A 14,374-nucleotide genomic window follows, 5' to 3' on the forward strand; every position below is an offset into this window, starting at 1 on the left:
CCGATGCCTTCCAACTTCGCCTCGCCACGCCAGGACCAGCGCCATGTAAGACCCCGTTACATGAAGCGGCAATCGTGTCTGGAACCGCGTGACCAGCCAAGCTGGATGGGTTGTCCTTACGATCCCTTTGCTACGATACATTCCTTCCTTACGAGCCACAATACGCCCATCATATCGCCACGAGCCTACCAAATTACCCAATGTCTACCAGTAGAAGTTTGTAAGTTCCTTTGACGTACCTAAAGCCTCGACGGCTTGATTTCTAGACTAATTCCAGCCAGGTTGCCAGAAGCCTGCAATTCCGAACGTTAGTAGCTAAATCGCCTTTCACACCATGTACCACCGAGCTGCCACGATCGCATTAATTTCGCCCACACTCATGGCTTATCTCGACTCTCGCCATCCACACTACTTGCAGCCAATGCCCACCCAGTCTTGGCTCCGTTAGCAAGGCCAGCACCGCCCTACACTCCCACCCCCCAAATGCCGCACCGCGCGCGCATGGACACTCCACTATAATCTTATGGAAGGAGATAGACACAGCATAAGCCACACCGTTCTTGAGACTCTGGTCAATACAGACGAGTAGTGCGTAGAGCTATTGTCTAGGGGGTGGGGATCACTCACACAGCTTGATGCTGCGGGATGAAATACCTACCTAGGAGTAGGCGCGATCAAGCTGAGTGTGAGTGGTATGTATTTGTGATGGGAAAAGCGTTGCAGTGTGGACAACCTGACTTATGACACACTTGAGGCGTACTTCGACAAGATACAGCACACGAGAGTGTTCTAGTCTACGAGCGCCCACGAAGAAAACGCAGGGGACGGTCTCTGTGGGCTTTCTATTCCCCTCACATCGCGATCAGCATCGAAGCTCAACAGCTCAACACCTCTCCAATAACTTTCAGCATTCGGCTCCCACGAAAACAACGACGGGTCGGTCTGCCTACGCTGCCAATCATCACCACTTCTGAAGCGGCTTCGCTGGTACGAAGCTCGCAAAACATCTTCGCAATCCAAAGAATCGATCCTCCCTGGGCGCTTCATTATTGGCAAATACTCTCTGGCCTTTTTCAAATCATCTGCGCTCACGACGGCCCAGCCGACCGATCTCTGTGCTTACCCTCACTACCCCCGTGGCTCACTTCGCAGATTCACAACCTCGCTGATCTCCCTCTATTCGCACGAGATCTTTATGGATGATTCCAACTCCTGGCACCAAACAGATAACACTTGGCTCCATCCCGAACGCTATCTGGCTCTTTACGACAATACCTGGTTCTTCCTGGACAATACCTGGCTCCTTCCACACCAAACCTGACTCTTTACGACAACACTCGGCTCCATCCACCAACCGCACTCCTTCCTATTTAAATACCTTCCTCCTTCGACCCGCCTCGTCTGGACCAGCACGCTACAAGACCCCGTTACATGCAGCGGCATTCGTGTCTGGGACCGCTTGGCCAGTCAAGTTGGAAGGCTATCCCTCTTGTACCCGGTGCGATTTCCATGATCCTTGGTTTTAACGACAACACATCCTACGGGCGGGAAGTCTGACTAACTTACTTGTTTAATAGTCTTGCGTTCTGCGTTCTGATGTAGCGTTCAGCGTTTCAAAAAAAGGTTAGCCCCCTAAACAAATAATTGAATGGAGATTGTAAATTCAATCGATGTTTGATGCGTGAATGGTGTGAAACTTGGAACTTTGATGGTGAGGAGTAGAGTTATCCAGTCGGCGAGCTTCGTATCCCTCTCTCCATTGCGACTAATCCTGAGCCAACCACGACCTTCCTTCTCAGTTACGCCATATGCGCTTTTCTACCGACTACCAGTGGCTCACTTCAATTTCCTCACTCGATCGGTATATTATTTCGGCCGTAAAGGCAGAATGTGGGGCGGTCGGGCATATTTTTCAGGGCGCGTCGGCGAACGGGCTCACTCGCCGATGGTGGACGTTCAGAGCCTGCAATGTAGAAAATGTATATAGTGTGTATAACGGCGTGATTCCTATATTAATTCAGTACCGCATTTCGAGTCAGGATCAAAATATTATTTTTATTGCGCCACATGCACAAGACAGTACCATCCGTTCTCCCCCATTCAACACCACCGCCAACATGCCATCCGCCGAAAAGGACGTCGAAGCCAATCCTGCTAGCGAGCCCATGGCAGCTGAAGCTGCAGTTTCCCAGCCTCACGATGAGGCAGCAAACCCCACCCGTTCTACCATTACATCAAACAGCCTCTCGAAAATCGAAACCAATGCTTCAGCCTTATACGACAGCCTCCCCATGTGGCGCAAATGCATGATCGTCTTCGTCACCAGCTGGGCCACCCTCGCAGCGTGTTTCTCCTCGACGTCGTTGCTGAGCGCTAGTGTTGAGATTGCGGCCGACCTGGGAGGCACGAAGGAAGCTGTTAGTCTGTCTACGGGAGGGGTGCTGCTTGCGTTGGGGAGCAGTCCGTTGATTTGGAGTCCTGTTGCTGCGGTAGGTCTTTTTATACTTGGATTTGTTGGTATCGATCACTGACATGAGATATGCAGATCATTGGCCGCCGAGCCACATACAATATCTGCCTGCTCGTCCTTTTCGGCTTCACTATCGGCGCGGCTCTCGCACCCAATATGCGCGTCTTTATCGCGATGCGTGTACTTTCGGGTCTTCAAGGATGCTATTTCCATGTAGCAGGGCAGACTATCCTTGCTGAGTACTTTCCGCCCGTCCAGCGTGGCACTGCTACGGGGTTCTTCCTTGGGGGTACGGTGCTGGGTCCGCCTCTTGGGCCTCTGGTTGCGGGCATCATGATGACCTACTCGAGCTGGAGGAGCGTGCTGTGGCTGCAGGTTGTGATGGTTGGGTTTGCGTTCATACTCGCGGTGGCGTTTGTGCCGCCTAGCAGGCTGGACAAGCCTGGCCGGTCTGCGCTGAACTTGAGGGGCATGGAGGCTGTGAGGCAGTTCAACCCGCTGCCTATCTTCCAACAGATGAAGTCTAGGGATATTATCTTTACGGTAAGCTTTCCCTGCGATAGGGTCGGACTATCTGGGCGACCGAAGCTGACGATCTTGACCAGCATCTAAGCTGCGGCTTCCTGAGCTGGACGCAGTACTCTATCCTCGCATCTCCTCGGCATATCCTCGTCGAGCGCTTTGGCTTGACATCACCGCTTTCTTCTGGGCTCTTCTACATTGCGCCTGCGACCGGTTTCCTTGTCGGTACCGTCATCGGTGGACGCTACTCCGACATGACAGTGCGCAAGTTCATCAAGCTGCGCGGAGAACGACTGCCTCAAGATCGTTTGAACAGCGGCGTGTGGCCGTTCTTTCTCATCATACCTGTGGCGGTGCTAATATACGGATGGGGCTTGCAATACTGCAATAGTTGCGAAGCGGTCAAAGGGGGTTTGGCTCTGCCCATTGTGACGGCCTTCTTGGCTGCTGCTGGGCTGCTTGCTGCGTTCGCGAGCCTGAACACTTATTGTGCTGGTATGTATGATCCGTCAGAATGGTAGCATAGAACTAACAATTACACAGAGGCGATACCCCGAAAAAGGAGAGAAGTCATCGCTGGCAAGTATCTTGTGCAATACACATTCTCTGCTTTTGCGAGCACTTGTACTGTTCCGCTGATGGAAGCCATTGGTATTGGACCTACAGCGACGATAGGCGCTGTGTTGTCTGTTCTTGCTGGATGCCTCACCTTCGCGACGGCGCGGCATGATGTGGAGAGCGATGAGGACAAAGGAGCAAAGCAGGCCGACAACTGGCTGAGGAGGGTGACAAAGAGGAGGGAGCTCCTGCCGACCAAGAAGGTCTTTCCGATTGCATAATCTGTAGACTGCATGTAGTTGAGGTACCCAAAACCGATTCTCATACCCTTGGCTTAGACCTGCGTGGGTGCAACCCAATCCTCACCCCAAATATCAGGCCAATAGGGCGTTTGAAGTCCATAAAAGGACGGATTGTCCAGAGCCTGCATGTCCAAATTTGTCTCTGCAAGAAAACCTTGGAATGAGGGATCGGCAAGCGCCATGCCCGCGGTCATACCCGTGCCGGCGAATGCGCTCATGGACGGCTGTTGTAGTTCTACGGGCGTCCCCAAAGTGGACTGCGGCAGAGCTCCGTTGCGGGCTGCAGCCATGCTTTGTTGCATTGCATCAATGTGTTGGCAAAATTCTTTCGCACCAAAACTACCGCTTTGTGCTAGTTGTCTTAACAGCTCAACAGCGTTGTCAAAACTGTCGCCGTCGCTTTTGCTTTGAGGCGTGTGCAATAGACTATTCACTGCTAGAATGGTAGCCGCAGAAAATAGATATTGCGTGTTGAAGTAGTCGAACGTAGCAAATGTGCCATGGATCCAAGCATCTGTGATAATTCGATACGAGTGGCGAGCACACTGGATACACGTCTCCGCTAACGTGCGAGCGCTGTCAGATAAAGTTGGCATAGGGTTAGGGGGAGGGTCACTGCGCGATTGCTGGTGGATCCGAAGTGCATGTAGCAGGATTGGACGGGTCGCAAGGATAACACCCTATTGATGTCAGTACCTGATCCTGTACATTTTGGCAGACATACTTGATTTAGCCTGAGGTGCAGGTACACGATGTGATGTCGCTGTAGTGAAGAAGAACCGTCGTTTTTCAGATGAAACTTCGGTGGTAATGTGTCCATCCATTTTGTAAACTCTTTGAGAACCGACTGTACTCGCTGCGAGAACGGGCTATGGAACTTCTTTCTACCATAGATTTCTCTTGTGCATTTTGCCGCAATCCGAGATATCTCGATACTACGAAGTGAGTAGTCGACGTCGTCAAAGTCCTCGTCCGTACCGTCGATACCGTCACTACTGGGAGCATCGACGAAGATGTCGTCATCAGCGATGGACACCGGTAGGCCCAGCTTAGATGCGCACGATCGGTCTAGCACGTATGCCGACCACCACAATCTTATGCGGTGCTCCCGCGCTCGACGATTGTGGTACTGCTGCTCCGGGACATTCAATTGCATACCCATGACTAGGCAGTTCCGTACAGCAGAGCTAGCGAGTACGTAAGCTGAATGGCGCCGGTTGAGGATGAACGAATATAGAGTCTGGAGGAGCAAGTTAGCCTGTTAAACTATTAACACGCTCAAGGGGCTGTAGATCTAAGGACATCGCATCCCAATGTATGGACAGCATAGTGGGCATTTTCTCGCCACACGCCCGCAAAAAAACTCACAAGGAGAAGTGCGATCTCGACCGAATCGACTTGAGGGCGTTCAGCCGGAATGCTGACCATCCTCCTGGCCTGTACAAAATAGATCAGACCAGGAAATGTCGACCCTTGATCTGCGCTCCGGGCTGAATAGGCCTCCCCCAAAGCGAAAAGAGCCAGGAGCTTGGCAATCTTTAGCCTTTCGCATTTCCCTTCGAGTTTGATGGCCTCCTCTAGGCTTTCGAGGACCACAGTCTTGCGCACGATATGGTAATAGCGGCAGATTGTGTTCAGAGCAACCTTAACCAAGAATCGAGCACGCGCTGGTGTCGGCCATTGGCGGTCAGTCTCCGCGAGGAGCGTCAGTGGCTCATCTTTGATGAAGCTTGTCCTCGGCAGATGGTTAGTGCAAACTGTGCCTACTGTCTGGCGGAATCTGGTGGAGAAGGCGGCGTCGGAAGCTTCTCCCACGTGGATAGGCGATTCTTGCGCTGATACAGGGTGAAACCTTTTCGTTGAGACGTCATGTCAGTCGAACTATATTCACTCCGTAGCAGGTAGATACGGACCATGGTCGCTCTTCTATCAAAGGATTTTGTGTTGTCTCTTGGTTATCTGCATTTTGCTCAACCACAATTGGTGGTGAAGTAGGACGCCGAGGCTCCGGTGTTGACGCAGTACTCGCCCTGGTGCTACTCCGAAGCAGCTCGTTCTCTCTCAAGAGGTCTTCAACGTATCTACAGGCGCGGAGTCAGCTGGGCTTGGAGATGTTCTGCAGACTTCGATGCAAGCACCCTAAGAATTGACCAAGCAGCCCTTTCCAGTGCGGTGAATCCCGAATTGATTCTTGGACCTTAATTAGAAGGAGTGTTGTGTGGTCTAGCCATTTAACAGTTCGTGCAGCCTGCCTTCTAAAGGGTATGTACTGTATACAAGGTATGAAACCATTGACATCGCGCGAATCTCGTGCACCTGCTGTGAATGAAATAAACTTACTGTTGACTCAATTTAACTTTACGATCTCGCGATGGGTAGACGCATTCGGCAGGGGGGCTGGTTTCACCGCATCTTGTGCACGGCGTCCCTCCCGAGCATTTCTGCCTTCGTGAATGACATCTCTCACAACTGTTTTCACATGATGTATTAGCATTTCATCCTGACCATTGTGCTGTGTCATGGTTCCTCAGGTGAGACTGGCTGCAGGTCTACCCCTAAATCAAGCGCAAGGAGTGACTTACGCTATGGATCTTGTGCCCTTCTTCTGGATTCTCGCGCGATCCGGCGTCGATGCGGGAGGGGACATAGATGTAGGCATGCTGCGTATTGATGTCCACGCGGCCGAAGCAGAGTGAAGCTTTCGGCGAAGATTTCGCGATGCCGACCGATGACGTCATGCCGCATTGTCGCCTGCTAGCGTCTTCTTACGAATTTTCCCAACACCACCAACATGGAGAGATGTTCCTTTTATTTATAGCTTTTGTAAAGAATGCTACATCACCTCGCACGGCTCATAGATCACCGAGATAGGCTCTTTTTCATGTACGCAACGGGATTTGTTACCATTTTGTTGTCATATCACTCCGACTTCACAGCAGCACCCACCGTGCACAGTTATACTAGTCACCGAGTTGAACGATTCGCGACTCTTGTTGAACAGATGAGATATCTCGCTAACAACTTTCAAGGCCTATCTAGTCTTGAATATCCGGACTTTTGTGGTCGATTTTCGCCGTACAAGCAGCTTCCTGGGTTATGCATCTAGTTTTGCGACGGTGACAATCTTCATGATCAAAACTGACATGCCACTTCGATGTGTTTCCATTTGAACCAGGTCTTCTCTCACGTCGTACTACATCATAACAAGCTTTTTGGACCCGATGCATTGGAGACCCTGGTCTCACGTAAGTAGCGCATATTTCCGTTCTGTCGGGGCGCTAATAACCTAGCACATCGCCACAATCATGCCTACAACGCGTCTGAACGAGCGAACCCACATCATGTACAACTTGAGCGGTTTGAGAAAACACGCTACTGGTCATACTTCTTGCTTACTCAGAATATAGCGTCCTCAGACAAGCACGTCAAGCTTCCTGTCTAGGGTCTAGTCGCGCACTGCGGCATATGCAGGGAACGCAATATATTAACTTCGATAACAGGTTGATTAGTCCAATCAATGATTTCCCACCACTTCTAGAGGTACGGAAGCTTTTAAGCTGGGAGGCCGATCATGCCGAAGAAGAGTACCGTATCATTTCGCGCCATGCAGCGCGATCCACCTAAGCGCTTATTCCCGCTCGCTTTTCGGTCAAGTCCTCTAGTGCTTGCCCCATAGTGGGTGCGTGGCCCAAGTAAAAATGACGATAGCGGGGCGGTGGTAGTGACAGCTCGCCCTTGGGAGGCCGAGTTGTATGATCATATAACGTGAGACACCGACTACAAGGACACGCGGTCCTGTTCTTCCGATTACCTGCCCTCCTACCGACGCTCATCGACGATATGGCAGTCACAGATAGTTCACTCAGCTACGTGATGGGGAGAGAGCTGCCTGGACCTTGGAAGAGCTGCATTCAACGTCTAGAAGAGTGTGCTTCGAAGTATGCTAACGAGACGGCCGTCGTTTGCGCACATCAGCCGCAAGACCTCTTCGACATAAAGAGCCAACCTTTGGACAGCACAGAATACACCAAGTCGCCGTATCTTCGATGGACATATCGAGAATTCTACGCTCTGGTCGAGCGGCTGGCCCGCGCACTTGCTGCTACTGGCGTTGGGCAAGGCACGCCTGTGTTCACCTTCCTTCCAAATGGAGCTGAGTTCCTCGTTATTCTCTTCGCCTCGATGCGACTGGGAAGCTCACTAGTACCCATCAACGTTCGAAATTTGACCAACACACAAGAAGTCACACACATGATCAAGACTGCCTTCCTCGAGTGCCCCTCTAAAGAAGCTGTTATATTCGCAGATTCGCCAGAGACAGCCGCTAAGTTAGAAGAGTTCAAGCAACTCGCCAACGCGCAACGGGTCATCACTAGCACCGAGAATTGGCAACAATGGACTGCTTTTGTAACGGTATTACAGAATTTCAAAGTCGAACAACCTCTCCCCGATTATCGAAACTTCATGCCGACAGACACGGATAGCGTCATCCTCTTCACGAGCGGCACAACAAGCTTACCGAAAGGATGCCATTGGCACTATCCTTCCCTGGCCTTCTTCATCCATTCACGAGAACAATTAGGAGACAAGTTTGGAGCAAAGAATGGAGATGCTTTTGCTGCATTTGCACCCAACAACCACGCTATGGGCTGCTTCCTCGTAGTCATGGCTCTCGGTACGGGTTCTTGCCAGGTCTATCCCACAGCATACTTCGAGCCGACTACATTCCTGAAGATCGCGCAGGCGGAGCGGTGTACACATACCATTGCTGTTCCCACAATGGTATATGCGATGGTGCTCGCAAAAGCGACTCAGAAGCTCAAGCTCGACCACCTAAAGACCGTATTGCTTGGCGGTGCGGCAGTCACACCTGAAGTTCTGAGACTTTGTGAAACCGAACTAGGTGCCGATGGTTGTGAGGTCGCCTATGGAATGACAGAAGGGCCTATCGTGTTTTCTGGACGCTGTTCTGTAGAAGAATTGACCAACGCCAACGGAGAAACGTCTTGTGGCACAGTCCTACCCGAAACGCGAGTTAAGATTTGTGCTCCAGGATCACACGAGCCCGTTCCTCGTGGCGAAGTTGGGGAACTGCATAGTATGGGACCAACCGTATGCGCCGGTTACATCGGAAAAGACAGCGAAGAGTACTACGATGAAGATGGGTTCAGATGGTGTGCATCCGGCGATATGGCGCGTATCGATGAACACGGACGTGTCTTCATCGTTGGGAGGTACAAAGAGATGATCATCCGAGGCGGCGAAAATATCTCACCTGTGGCGGTCGAAACAGTAATTGGCCAACAACTGCCACATCTCAGGGACCTGACCACACAGATAGTGGGCGCTGCAGATGTTATCGCCGGGGAAGTACCGGTTGCCGTCGTTGCACAAAAGCCAGATACTGAAACGATCAAAGAAATCAAGGACACGGTGGTTGCGACTATGGGTCGCATATATGCCATTGACGATGTCATCTACTTGGGTGACCTTGGCCTGCAAGATTTCCCTCGAACGCTCGCAGGGAAGGTCCAGAGAATGAGACTCAAAGAATTGGTTCAGAAGTACCGCAAGCAAAATGAGCAACAGAATGGCTTCACGAATGGCTGTACAGATTCGAGATTGACTGATGAACTCCTATCTGTATGGGCACGTATCGTAGGCGCGTCTCTATCAGACATAACACTCGATACATCGCTTGAAGATATGGGCGATAGCATCACGATGATGCGCGCGAAGGATCGACTCTTCAAAATGACCGGGGTTGATCTCACAGTCCGCGAGATGCTCGATTCCAAGACCCTAGGCGGTTTACTTCGCATTCTAGAAGACCGAATTTCCTCGATAGCTGCAGACCCCACTGAAGGTTTCAAACCTATGAACAACCCGCCCACAATTGATCACATGGTACATGCAGTGGATGACGAGGAGATCTTCGAAGCCACCAGACGAGTGATCACAGAAGCGTTGGAGCCTCATGGACTGCAGTGGGAGGACGTCCGCGACGTGATGCCCGCGCTTGACTTCACAGAGGTGGCAGCAAAGAAGGGTATCTTTTCCCAATTTACCCTCAAGGGCGCTATGCTGGCAAGGAATAAATCCGTGAAGGTGCGAATATGCCCGTGCATGTCAGATCGTTCTGCTAATGGTCACATGTAGGCATTACGGGCCGCAGTCGTAAAGGCTGTAGCCAACAATCCGATGCAGTCTTCTTTCATCCTCTGGGACGACGCTGCGCTCGGTGACGATCTTGCGCTGCAGGTCACTGTTGACCTGAAGCCGGACTTCATAGAAAAGCTCATCGAAGACAAGGGAAGTCTGAAGACCGTCGCTGAATTGAAGCAGCTTACGCACGATATGATGCAGGTACAGGGCACAGAATACCCCGGACCACTATTCCGAGCTTGGGTCGTGCATGTCGAAGAGACGCAGTGCGCGGCCTTGATTCATAACAGTAAGCCTAGCATTTTTGTCTTATGGTCTTCGCGGACGACACTGACTTTTATTAGTCGAGCACACTGTAACCGACGCGACATTCGGCTCATTGTTTTGGGAAGACATTGATATTGCACTGAGTGGAAACGCTCTGAAGCCTCACGTCCCTTATAAACTCTATTGCGACCACTTCTACAACATGCGCACTTCACCCGCCGCGCGCGCAGCTACCAAATATCATGTGCAGAGGCTCAAAGACCTGCCAAAGCACCGAGCGCATTTCTTCCCACCGCTCGATAAACCCATGCTACTTGAGGACGGAAAGCCAGACGGCTGTATCCACACTTTCTCCGCCAGCAGCCTGAATGCTCTAATGCGAAAGCATCCCCATCTCAAGCCGTCGCTAGTCCTCAAAGCAGCCACTAGTCTCTTACTCCTCCACACAACCAACCACTCCCACGCCATCTTCTCCCACTGGGACTCAAGCCGCGACAAATTCCCCTTCATCACAAAGTACTCTACCCTCCCTGCGAATGTCCACGCCAGCGACGTCGGCGGCCAGCTCATCAACCCCATCCTCGACCTCATCTCCCTCCATCCGGGCGAGTCAAAACTCGCCTTCCTCTCCCGCCTCCAAGAAGAGCAGCTCCTACAAAGCAAGCACGCCGCCGCGCCCCTCAAAGAAATCATGCGCGGCTTCGACGCCGAAACCGCAGGACTTTTCCCCCATTACAGCACCGAGTGCGTGTACAATTGGCTAGGCACGAACATCAAAGGCACAAACGCGTACGAGAACCTGGACTTTGTGGAGGCGGTCAATCGGAGGGATGTGCATCGATTTTACAATGGGGCTAGCTTGGTGAGGGATGGGAGGGGGAACGATTCTGTCGTGCTGCAGATTAAGGGGAGTGTTTTTACCATTGAGGAGATGGAGGAGTTCGGGAGGAAGATTGAGAGGGTGGCGGAGTGGTTGATGGGGGATTTGGAGCGGCCTGTTGAGGGGTTTGGGGAATGTTTTTAGCCATTCTAATGTGAGGGGTTACCCTGTGCCTTGGGTCGCGACAATGCCATCGCAAACGTCAAGTAATCCCTGGGATGGCTCAAAAGATGATTTATTGTTCCTCTGCTCTTGAGAGACCAAGGCGCAGAGCTGCCTGCGATGACATTTCGTCCTTCTATCTGTAGGTCGCTGAAGCCAAGGGCATTCAATCTAAAAAGGGCCTTTCAGCATCTAGTCACTACGATTATTTACGAATGTGCTAGACTAATTCGCTTTATATCGGTTTGTTCGATCGACTTATTCGGCAGTCTATACTTGTCGCGCGAGTCGGGGAATTCTCTTCTCTGCTTTTTCTTCCGATGAGTGGGATCATCAACACGAGAGCGGACGGCTCGACGAAATGAGACGGAGTCCTCGTACACGCAGCGCGGCTCAGAAGAGGAAGGTTGCATAAGCTTACCGATCACGTGTAGGGCTGAGCGCTGTGCATGCCACCATGCGTGAGCTGGAGGATCTGCCGGATTTGCAAGGGGTTGTTTGACAGCCGACTCCGCCACAAAAGCTTGTCCGGGGGTTCAACCAACTCAATACTTCTCATAACGTTGAAATACGATGATTAATTAAGCAAAGTACGATTTATTGCAAGGTTCCCACCGAACGGTCACTTTGACGCTGATGATAGAAGGTGAAATATCTCGAGATGGTTCGATAGGCCGTGCAGGGCATGGGAGCCGAAGATGCTCGCAACGAATCTTTATCTGTGGTGCATCCTTTTCTATCTTGAAGGCCATGAGTGCCTTCTTTTGCTCTGCGGTAAACACTGTGCATACGGCTGCAGTATTATGTGTCACAGTAACGGTTTTCTCCAGTGGGGATGTCGGGTGCAGCGCCTCAAAGCCCTAACTTACGCCCGACGGATCTTAGCGAACGCGATGACAGGGGCCGCAATAGCTGGTACTCTGAACACTGCTTTGCAGAAAGGATTGTTAACTAGATGGCAGTATGACTTCACCCGCATGAAGACAATCAACAGAGGTGCAAGTGATCCTTCATCTTTAGGGTTGCACACATGACTGCGGGAGCACTGAGGGAAATATTCATTATTGTCCAGAAGCGATCTCCCATTCCCGTGCTTCGGACTTCGATCTTTTGCCCGCGCAGTCTACGCGGAGCCTCTCGTGCGAACTTGGTGTATCTTCCTATGCGGGAATGCAGTGTCAGGCTACTTGCCAGGGCAATGCGCACGAGTCCTTCTCCTTGAAACGGACCTCATTGGAAACTAGACAGGACATGCCCAATGAAGAGGCCGTTTCTCGGCAGGCATTTACGCCGGGGGTACTATGGCGAGGACGCGGGAGAGGAACAACGCCTTCCTTCGACTCCGCCGGCAGATCTTGCATGGACATCCGCATCCTACCGTGGAGCCTAATGAACAGCCATCCGTACAAATATGGCTGCTGCCGTGATGTATCTCCCTATCAGTCGAGCCATACAGTCCATTCCATTCTTTGAGTATTATTATCACATTCATTTATCGTCTTATCCTCCATCATGCATACTTCCACTCTTTTCACTTCTTTAGCGCTTGCTTCTTCTGCCCTTGCTGGCTACGAGGTCAAATGGGACTACAGCGGCCCCAGCTTCTTTGACAACTTTGATTTCATCAACGTAAGTATCTACTACCCACGAAGAGTACAAAATTGGAAGAACAGCTGTACTGACGACAAATTGCAGGAGCCTGACACCAGCTTCACACAAGGGTTCGCTCAATACGTCAGCCAGGATGAGGCTACCTCGATGGGCCTTGCCGGCATTTTAGACAATAAGGCGCACATTGGCGTCGACATGAACAACACATACGATTTAGGAAGCACTGGGCGAAAGAGTGTGCGCCTGTAAGTTATGTTTGGTAACAAAGTGGGTGTTCGTGCTGGACGATTGTCTTAGCCTCCAGGCCTTACACCTCGGAGTCTGAAATTTTCAGACATCAGCAGCTGGCCAGAACATCTACTTCACTCACGTCCTGATGTTTGGGGAGTACACTGACTTTGTACCTTTAGGCATAGCCACGAAACCTTTGACCAAGGTCTCCTTGTAGCGGACTTTGCCCATGTTCCGGTAGCAGGCTGTGGGCAATGGCCGGCCTTGTACGGTCGCTCCTTCTTGCATGCCCACTCATATCGCTAACAACCTACAGCTGGGTCTACCGCGGTGAACAAGCCCAAGGCTACTCCGAGATCGACATCCTCGAGAACGTCGACAAGTCGACCGCCAACACCCACTCATTCTACACCTCCGAAGAATGCAGCGTGAACTTCGATGTCGGCAGCCCGCTCAAAACAGACAACTGCCACTACGATCCTCAGGCATCAGGCAAACAAGGTTGCAGCTTCAGTGCCGAAGAGGGAACCTTCAACCAGGCCTTCAACGACAATTACCAGATCATTGCTCTGCAGGTCGAGACTGACACCATGAAGATCTGGCATTTCGGTAAGAACGAGATCCCAGCTGATCTGAGTGCTGGCACTCCGGATCCTTCCACCTGGAAGACACCTACTGTTTCTCTTTCGCCTAAGAGCTGCGATTTCCAGAAGGCGTTCAGCCAGTTCAAGATCGTGAGTGCTCGACCACCTGCACAAAAGAAGCGACTAATAGAGTAATTAGATCATCAACATCACTTTCTGTGGTAGCTGGGCTGGTGGCGCTAGCGACTGGGATGCACAGTGTGCCGCTGAGACTGGTACCGACTGCAACACCTGGGTTGCCAACAACCCTGATGATTTCAAGGACACTTTCTTTGAGTTCAACTCTGTGAAACTCTACCAGCAGGCTGCTTAGAAGAGAAACGTACGCGTTATCGTGTTCTGATGAGCGGAGAGTAGTGCATTATGCACCGTGGTAGATGAGATGTTTTGTATATATGTACATATCACCGATTAGAATTCGTAGATCTCACAATAATCGTATACGCAAAGCGGAGACCGTTTGAGGTCATCTACATGGTTCGCAAGAGACGCTTAAGTTCTCGAGCTTAAATTCGGACCTTCAGAAGTGTTTGCATGTTCAGAACTGTTGATCGTCCAATCA

At 51.3% G+C, this 14,374-nt stretch overlaps 4 protein-coding genes across 4 annotated transcripts; 3 read left to right on the forward strand and 1 right to left on the reverse strand.

Moving 5' to 3' along the window:
- Positions 1-2,117: 2,117 nt before the first annotated feature.
- Positions 2,118-3,831, forward strand: N0V89_008004 (uncharacterized protein; the record flags this gene model as incomplete). The annotated part of the gene is made up of 4 exons (XM_056216763.1): positions 2,118-2,489; positions 2,546-3,013; positions 3,076-3,487; positions 3,536-3,831. 4 exons carry the CDS (start codon positions 2,118-2,120, stop codon positions 3,829-3,831), a joined length of 1,548 nt encoding a protein of 515 aa, XP_056068319.1.
- Positions 3,832-3,884: 53 nt separating this feature from the next.
- N0V89_008005 (uncharacterized protein) lies at positions 3,885-6,511 on the reverse strand (the record flags this gene model as incomplete). Its single annotated transcript, XM_056216764.1, has 4 exons — positions 3,885-4,532; positions 4,577-5,110; positions 5,221-5,587; positions 6,435-6,511. 4 exons carry the CDS (start codon positions 6,509-6,511, stop codon positions 3,885-3,887), a joined length of 1,626 nt encoding a protein of 541 aa, XP_056068320.1.
- A 1,181-nt stretch (positions 6,512-7,692) lies between these two features.
- Positions 7,693-11,308, forward strand: N0V89_008006 (uncharacterized protein; the record flags this gene model as incomplete). Its single annotated transcript, XM_056216765.1, has 3 exons — positions 7,693-9,960; positions 10,012-10,306; positions 10,362-11,308. The coding sequence occupies 3 exons, from the start codon at positions 7,693-7,695 to the stop codon at positions 11,306-11,308; spliced, it is 3,510 nt and encodes a 1,169-aa protein (XP_056068321.1).
- A 1,530-nt stretch (positions 11,309-12,838) lies between these two features.
- Positions 12,839-14,125, forward strand: N0V89_008007 (uncharacterized protein; the record flags this gene model as incomplete). The annotated part of the gene is made up of 5 exons (XM_056216766.1): positions 12,839-12,955; positions 13,022-13,182; positions 13,348-13,434; positions 13,485-13,902; positions 13,952-14,125. 5 exons carry the CDS (start codon positions 12,839-12,841, stop codon positions 14,123-14,125), a joined length of 957 nt encoding a protein of 318 aa, XP_056068322.1.
- Between the last annotated feature and the right edge of the window lie 249 nt (positions 14,126-14,374).

Source organism: Didymosphaeria variabile (assembly GCF_027946475.1).
Source record: "Didymosphaeria variabile strain IMI 356815 chromosome Unknown scaffold_6, whole genome shotgun sequence".
Lineage (NCBI taxonomy): Eukaryota > Fungi > Ascomycota > Dothideomycetes > Pleosporales > Didymosphaeriaceae > Didymosphaeria > Didymosphaeria variabile.